We start from the raw sequence: 8799 nt of genomic DNA, 5'->3' as shown, positions 1-8799 counted from the left end.
CACTGACTCGGTACCGGTACCCCCCTGTATATAGCCTCATTATTGTTATGTTCTTGTGTTACTTTTTATTATTTTTTACTTTAGTTTATTTGGTAAATATTTTCTWAACTCTTCTTGAACTGCACTGTTGGTTAAGGTCTTGTAAGTAAGCATTTCACGGTAAGGTCTACACTTGTTGTACWCGGCGCATGTGACAAATAAAGTTTGATTCGATTTGAAATTAATATGGATGCTACTTTATATGTCATTCTATAATTAGGCCCATAAAAAAAGGAGGCCCGTGCCAGGAAGAAATTAAATCTACCTTGACCCGAGTATTGTGTACCAATTAAGAAGTGTTCAAACAGCTGTTTTTGATGGGTTCAACATTATCAAGTTATTATTTTAATTCTTTTTTACTTTTCCACTACCTGTAACTTTTGATCCTGAAAAATTAGCAATGGGCACCACCTACTGGTGACATTGTGACATTGCTTAGAAATCCACAAAAAACATATGGGTACATGTCTATTGCTTATAACTGGTAAGTGTAGTTTAAAAATCTCTCTCACACTGACTTACTTTCATAAAACTCTAAGCAGAGTGCAGCAGGAGAACCGGGTTCGATGTAGTCAATGGGCTTCTTATCGTTTTTGTCTTTGGCGTAGATGTTCGCCCCAAACTCCACCAGCATGTCGATCATGTCTGCACTCTTCACTTTAGCAGCATGGTGCAGGGCCGTCTTGTGCAGCCGAGCATAATTCACTTTGGCACCTGAGGAAACAAATGACACACAAAYGAGGTTATTAATAAAGGTTCACCTCAGAGTTGGGAACTCAAATCCAGGGTTTTATTCTCMATTCAGGTCTATCTTCATTGTGTTCTTCTTCTTCAAAATCAAATAATTTGTTGTTAGATAGTGCTATTCTCTAACGCTCACCTGCGTTGAGTAGTGCCTTGACACAGTCTGTGTGGTCGTTGGCACAWGCCACATGAAGTGGGGTCCCATAGTACAGGTCATATGCCTCCAGACTGGCACCTTTAGCGATCATGATCTTCACAACATCAGCATTACCTGAGACACAAGTACAGACCGTCACAAGTTCTCAAACATTCGTGATGCACGCTCATCCTACACCTCACACTTACCCCCCATGCAGGCTTCGTGTAGGGGTGAGGTGGTCCGGGAAGAGAGGGTGGGGTTCACRTTGGCCCCATGCTCCAGCAGCATCCGTACACAGTCAAAGCTCCCGACCGAGCAGGCCTCACACAGAGGGGTGCTACCATCCGTGTTACGGGCATCCACCTACAGGACAACACAGCCATTATATGTATGTATATATCCTGATTAACTATAAATAACACATTACTTTCTCTTCTGTTGATCTTTAACCTGTGTTGAATCTGGGTCACACCTTTCTCCTGTGATATGACTAGAGTGTTTGTTGACAATCCTGTCTTCTTCTATGCCTAACCTACCTCATTTATTGACGTTATTTCTCTTATCTCTCTCAACTTAGTGACAGTCTCACCTGTGCTCCAGCATCCAGTAGCAGCCTGACACACTGGGTCTGCCCCCTTTCACATGCCTCATGGAGGGGGGTGATAGAGTCCACAGCCACTATGTTGACGGAGGCTCCGCTCTGGATGAGTTTCTGCAGCTGGGCAGCATGTCCCTCGGAGGCCGCCTTGTGCACCTCGGTCCTCTCCGACCAGCAGCCTGGGGCAAGCCACACAGTCATCAGCCAGAGCAAACAGCAAGAGAATACCTATTGCTACATAATCAGCCGGCGCTAGGTGAGTGCATGCTAGATAATCTCTTGTGTTGACATCACATTTTGCCATCGTAAACCTTTACTTGACAATCGATATGGACTAAAACACAACATGGCACGTATGTAYCTGATTTACGTTGCTGTTATATCATGAACACATGCTTGCTAGCTATGACATGCAGTAACCAAATGAATGCTAGCTAGCTGACATACAATTTCAAGGAGCCGAAATGCTTTTATACGCACCTATGTCTCCAAAGAAGTATGGTCTGGCAGTTTCAACCTCCATCATTTGGTCAAATCCCGTTTTATGTTGAAAAACTGTAAATTACGTCCTGCGAGAAGTAAACAAACACATTTGAGCTGTGTACATGCGGCACTGACACATCACGTGCCTGGTTTTGACATGACCTCTGATGGATTTAAGGGCATGCTGGGAGTTGTAGTACAAATGTTTTGTCAAAATGTTCATATTACTGCAAYAGMAGAGYACTGAKYTTGTTTGGCTTTATTTTCCCTAACCATGCTAAAACAAGCTTTCATCTCTATAAAATATTATAACATCATTGTTGCAGGCCTTCTTGAAATGTATTTTACAATGTATTGTTACTGCTTATAACATAGTAATCCATCACATCATATTTTATGTGTGTCCCACAGTAAACAAAACATATGCAGAAGATGAGATGTGTCCCAACTTAGTATTCAAGCTTTTTCCTTTTCCTGATATTCCTTTGGGAATCCATCCATGAGTCAGTTCATAAGGCGGCATCAGCACCCCTCATGTCTCAGAGAATGTAGCTGATGGTACGTTGAGATATGTCCAGTGACCTCCAGAGCTCTGGTACCCAGCAACGTCCTCAGAGCCACTCTGCTAAGTTGCTGCAGACTCAGAGGAAGGGAGTACCTAGAAGATACCAGACAGCCACAATGACAAAATTCAGAGGGATGAATCACAAATGGAAAATTATTAATGCCCTCTAGATTTACTTTCAAATACTCTGTAAGGCATTGTCAGTGGGAGAGGCAGGCTTGGTGTAGTCTATGGCGCTTATTTGTTGTCGTGCTGTGACAATACACATTGCTCCAAGTCCACCAGTTATCATCAATGTCACGCATCTCTACTCTGGCAGCTATGGTGAGAGCCAGTCTCAATGAACTTAGCCTTGCACTTCACCTTGGCACCTGTAACAGAAAACACATTCTGTTTTACAGTGAGTACTACATTTCTCAGGAAAATGTGGCTTGGTGGCAGATTTGTGAATGAAATCTACCAGTGTCCGCCCAGCCATAAACAAATTACTTGTATGTAAAACGTATTCATAACACTGGTATATGCATACAGAAGCCATTGATATGCATATACAGCAGCGCCGCGAAGACATCAATGTTTTCCTCTTGAGACCCATCTCACCTGCTTTTCCGCGTGAGCAAGTCACTCCTGCACAAGTGTTCACACTGCTCCGTGCATCAACATGATCTAGCGAGTCGCAATCCTGGAGGTAGGCTCACGCAGGCTGTCACTAGACAGCTCATGCCTCTGCTTTTAGCTTCGCTATATTCTGCAGTTACCTACAGTATATAGAGGATACAAAATGGTTCATAAATTGAATCTCACACACATCTATACACATATGGTGCATCCTCCTCACCACCCCCCTTTCTGCACCCTAACTTCACGCTACTAGTGCTACCCGCTATCCTTACTCTTCCTCAAGTCTCTACTCTACCTTCTCCTGTGTCAACACATCATTACACTAGCTCCTCTTCCTCCTATCCTGCTCAGTCTTGCCTCTCCTGCCTATTCTCTCCTCCTCCTCCGTCACACTGTACCCTGCTTATCACCATGTATTACCAAGTACATATAGCCCCGCTCATCATTCCATCTTACCTTTAGAGGCCTCGTGCAAGGGCAGAGGCAGCCATGCAGTGCTGTGAGGAGGGGTGTTGACTTTGTTCCATGTTCCAGCAGCCATCTTTGCACATCCAGCGCTCCCCGCAGCACAGGCGTTACAGAGAGAGTGTACCATGGATGTCCTCAATGTCCACCTGGGGAAGGGGTCAAAGAGGAAGGTATGAAGAGATAGGCGGAGGGGACCACTACTGGTAACATGCTCTAGGTTGTATTGGTGTATCTTGCTACAGCTCTATATATTTAGCCTACTGTAGCTGCTCACTGAGCCCTGCATCTAGTAGCAGTCGGCAAGTTGGATGTCCCTGGATGCATGTGTCATGGAGAGGAGTGATGTTGTCTACTGTCACCATGTTTCAGATGCGCCACCTAATCAGCTGTTTCACCTGAAGGGCCCTGCCTAAGGACCCGCCTCATGAACGCGGTTTGGTCTGCCAAAACCCTAGTAGGAAGGGGAGAGGCTCTGGCACAAACGCGACTCCTGCGTATTTACGCTTTGTTGCGCAATTATGCGTTCATCCAATAACATTGTTGGGCAAGAATAAAAGCAAAACAATTTTACAAAGTTAGAACGCTGTAAGCGCTGTCATTTCCATTATTGCAGGATTTTTTATTGTGAAATATTAGCGTGAAGAAACAAAATCAACATGGGTGGACTGGGTTTATTTATAGAACAGGGTCCATGTGCAATATAATTTACGATAAGGACAGGGAAGCCGCTAGGCTTCTGGAGTTGTAGTTCTAAGCTTGAGATCAAATCAAACAAATGTATATATGACCTTCTACATCAGCTGATATCTCAAAGTGCTGTACAGAAACCAGCCTAAAACCCAAACAGCAAGAATGCAGGTGTAGAAGTCACGGTGGCTAGGAAAAACTCCCTAGAAAGGCCAAAACTAGGAAGAAACCTAGAGAGGAACCAGCTATGAGGGGTGCCAGTCCTCTTCTGGCTGTGCCGGTGGAGATTAATAACAGAACATGCCAAGATGTTCAAATGTTCATAAATGGCCAGCATGGTCAAATAATAATAATCACAAGTATTGTCGAGGGTGCACACTCAGGAGAAATGTCAGTTGGCTTTTATAGCCGATCATTAAGAGTATCTCTACCTCCTGCGGTCTCTAGAGAGTGAAAACAGCAGGTCTGGGACAGGTAGCACGTCTGGTGAACAGGTCAGAGGTTCCATAGCGCAGGCAGAACAGTTGAAACTGGAGCAGCAGCACGGCAGGAGACTGGGGACAGCAAGAGTCACATGTCGGTCGTCCTGAGGCATGGTCCTAGGCTCAGGTCCTCCGAGAGAGAGAAAGAAAGAGAGAAAGAGAAATTAGAGAGAGCATACTTAAATTTCACCACAGGACACGGATAAGACAGGAGAAGTACTCCAGATATAACAAACTGACCCTAGCCCCCCGACACATAATATGCAGCTAAATACTGGAGGCTGAGACAGGAGGGGTCAGGAGACACTGTGGTCATCCGATGAACCCTCCGGACAGGGCCAAACAGGAAGGACATAACCCCACCACTTTCCCAAGGCACAGCCCCACACCACTAGAGGATATCTCAACCACCAACTCCATCCTAAGACAAGCCGAGTATAGTCCACAAAGATCTCCGCCCACGGCACAACCCAAGGGGGGCGCCAACCCAGACAGAAGATCACGTCAGTGACTCAACCCACTCAAGTGACGCACCCTCCTAGGGACGGCATGAAAGAGCACCAGTAAGCCAGTGATCAGCCCCTGTAATAGGGTAGAGGCAGAATCCCAGTGAGAAGAGGGGAATTGGGCTTGACAGCAAGGGCGGTTCGTTGCTCCAGAGCCTTTTCCGTTCACATTCACACTCCTGGGCCAGATCACTCAATCATAGCCTACTGAAGAGATGAGTCTTCAATAAAGACTTAAAGGTTGAGACGAGTCTGCGTCTCTAACATGGTAGGCAGACCATTCCATAAAATTGAGATCTATAGGAGAAACCCTGCTCCAGCTGTTTGCTTAGAAATTTTAGGGACAATTAGGAGGCCTGCGTCTTGTGACCGTAGCGTACGTGTAGGTATGTACGGCAGGACCAACTCGGAAAGATAGGTAGGAGCAAGCCCATGTAACGCTTTGTAGGTTAACAGTAAACCTTGAAATCACCTTGCTAACGGAACCAGTGTAGGGAGGGCTAGCACTGGAGTAATATGATCAAATTTTTTGGTTCTAGTCAGGATTCTAGCAGCTGTATTTAGCACTACTGAAGTTATTTAGTGCTTTATCGGGTAGCCAGAAAGTAGAGTTGCAGTAGTCTAACCTAGAAGTAACAAAAAGCATGGATTAATTTTTCTGGATCATTTTTGGACAGAAATTTCTCAGTTTTGCAATGTTACGTAGATGGAAAAAAGCTGTCCTTGAAACAGTCTTGATATTTCGTCAAAGAGAGATCAGGGTCCAGAGTAACGCCGAGGTCCTTCACAGTTTTATTTGAGAGACTTTACAACCATCAAATTAATTGTCAGATCAACAGAAGATCTCTTTGTTTCTTGGCCTAGAACAAGCATCTCTGTTTTTGTCCGTGTTTAAAAGTAGAACGTTTTCAGCCATCCACTTCTTATGTCTGAAACACAGGCTTCTAGCGGAGGGCGTGGCAATTTTGCGGCTTCACCATGTTTCATTGAAATGTAAGCTGTGTGTCATCCGCATAGCAGTGAAAGTAACATTATGTTTCGAATGACATCCCCAAGAGGTAAAAATATAGTGAAACAACTAGTGTTCAAAACGGAACCTTGAGGAACACAAATGTACAGTTGAGGACAAACATCACAGAGACAAACTGATATTTTTCCGACAGATAAGCTAAACAGGCCAAACTTGTCCGTGTTAGACCAATTTGGGTTTCCAATCTCTCAAAGAATGTGGTGATCGATGGTATCAAAGCAGCACTAAGGTCTAGTACACGAGGACAGATGCAGAGCTCGGTCTGACGCATTAAAAGGTCATTTACCACCTTCACAAGGCAGTCTCAGTGCTATGAGGGGTCTAAAACCAGACTGAAGCATTTTGTATAACATTTTTGTCTTCAGGAAGGCAGTGAGTTGCTGCGCAACAGCTTTTTCTAAAGATTGTTGAGAGGAATGGAAGATTCGATATCAGGCCGATAGTTTTTTATATTTTCTGGGTTTGGCTTTTCAAGAGAGGCTTTATTACTGCCACTTTTAGTCAGTTTGGTACACATCGGGTGGATAGAGAGCCGTTTATTATGTTCAAATAGGAGGCCAAGCACATGAAGCAGCTCTTTAAGTAGTTTAGTTGGAATAGGGTCCAGTATGCAGCTTGAAGGTTTAGAAGCCATGATTATTTTCATCATTGTGTCAAGAGAATATAGTACTAAACAACTTAAGTGTCTTCTTTCGATCCTAGTTCCTGGCAGAGTTGTGGCAGACTCAGGACAGCTGAGCTTTGGAGGTAATAATGCAGATTTTAAAGAGGAGTCCGTAATTTGCTTTCTAACTGATCATGATCTTTTTCCTCAAAGAAGTTAATGAATTTTTTACTGCTGAAGTGAAAGCCATCCATCACTTGGGAATGCTGCTTTTTAGTTAGCTTTGCGACAGTATAAAAAATCATTTTGGATTATTATTATTTTCCTCGATTAAGTTGGAAAAATAGGATGATCTACAGCCAGTGAGGGCTCTTCGATACTGCACGGTACTTCTTCCAAGCTAGTCGGAAGACTTCCAGTTTGGTGTGGCGCCATTTCCGTTCCAATTTTCTGGAAGCTTGCTTCAGAGCTCGGGTATTTTCTGTATACTAGGGAGCTAGTTTCTTATGACAAATGTTTTTAGTTTTTAGGGGTGCAACTGCATCTAGGGTATTGCGCAAGGTTAAATTGAGTTCTCAGTTAGTGGTTAACTGATTTTTGTCCTCTGACGTCCTTGGGTAGGCAGAAGGAGTCTGGAAGGGATCAAGGAATCTTTGTGTTGTCTGGAATTTGTAGCACGACTTTTGATGCTCCTTGGTTGGGGTCTGAGCAGATTATTTTGTTGCGATTGTAAACATAATCAAAATGTGGTCCGATAGTCCAGGATTATGAGGAAAAACATTAAATCTACAACATTATTCCATGGCACAAAACTAGGTCCAGAGTATGACTGTGGCAGTGAGTAGGTCCAGATGATGGCTCCGAAAGCCTTTTGGAGTGGGTCTGTGGACTTTTCCATGTGAATATTAAAATCACCAAAATTAGAATATTATCTGCTATGACTTACCAGGTCGATAGGAATTCAGGGAACTCAGGAGGAACGCTGTATATGCCAGGAGTGTAACGGTTTTCTTCTGTGACGAAGGAGAGGACAAAGCGCAGCGCAGTTAGTGTTCAACATGTTTTAATAAAGACGATAAACTTGAACGCTACAAATTACAAAAAATAACAAATGTGGCAAAACCGAAAACATCCTATCTGGTGCAATACACAACGACAGAAGACAACACCCCAAACCCAACACAAAAAGGCTACCTAAATGTGGTTCCCAATCAGAGACAATGACTAACACCATCCTCTGATTGAGAACCATATCAGGCCAAACATAGAAACGGAAAACTAGACACACAACATAGAATGCCCACTCAGCTCACGTCCTGACAACACAAAACAAAGAAAACACAAAGAACTATGGTCAGAAACGTGACAGGAGGCCTGTAAACAGTAGCTATAAAAAGTGATTGAGTAGGCTGCATAGATTTCTGACTAGAAGCTCAAAGACGAAAACGTGTTAGCACACTCGCCTTTGCGGGATGCACAGGGGATATGGTCACTAGTGTAACAGGTGGTGAGCCTCATTTAACACAGTAAATTCATCAGGCTTAAGCCATGTTCAGTCAGGTCAATCACTCAAGATTATGATCAGTGATTGTTCATTGACTATATCTTGCCTTTTGAAGTGAGGGATCTAACATAAGTAGCCCTATGTGAGATCACGATCTTTTCAATAATGCAGGAATGGAGGAGTCTTTACCTAGTAGATTGCTAAGGCGAACACCGCCATGTTTAGTTTTGCCCAACCTAGGTCGAGGCACAGACACAGTCTCATGGAGATAGCTGAGCTGACTACACTGACTGTGCTAGTGCAGACTCCACTAAGATGGCAGCTGGCTA

The 8799-nt window shown here is 43.9% G+C and overlaps 1 protein-coding gene across 1 annotated transcript; it reads right to left on the bottom strand.

Moving 5' to 3' along the window:
* Positions 1-525: 525 nt before the first annotated feature.
* On the bottom strand, positions 526-2168 carry LOC112079651 (ankyrin repeat and SOCS box protein 13-like). The gene is made up of 5 exons (XM_024145539.2): positions 2001-2168; positions 1512-1699; positions 1129-1285; positions 920-1054; positions 526-753 (listed from the first exon to the last, which is right to left on the bottom strand). The coding sequence occupies exons 1-5, from the start codon at positions 2044-2046 to the stop codon at positions 548-550; spliced, it is 732 nt and encodes a 243-aa protein (XP_024001307.1). The 5' UTR covers positions 2047-2168; the 3' UTR covers positions 526-547.
* Between the last annotated feature and the right edge of the window lie 6631 nt (positions 2169-8799).

Source organism: Salvelinus sp. IW2-2015, unplaced genomic scaffold (genome assembly GCF_002910315.2).
Source record: "Salvelinus sp. IW2-2015 unplaced genomic scaffold, ASM291031v2 Un_scaffold8860, whole genome shotgun sequence".
In the NCBI taxonomy this organism is placed as follows: domain Eukaryota; kingdom Metazoa; phylum Chordata; class Actinopteri; order Salmoniformes; family Salmonidae; genus Salvelinus; species Salvelinus sp. IW2-2015.
The sequence above is the reverse complement of the archived record's forward strand: the minus strand, read 5'-3'. Positions and strand labels throughout refer to the sequence as shown.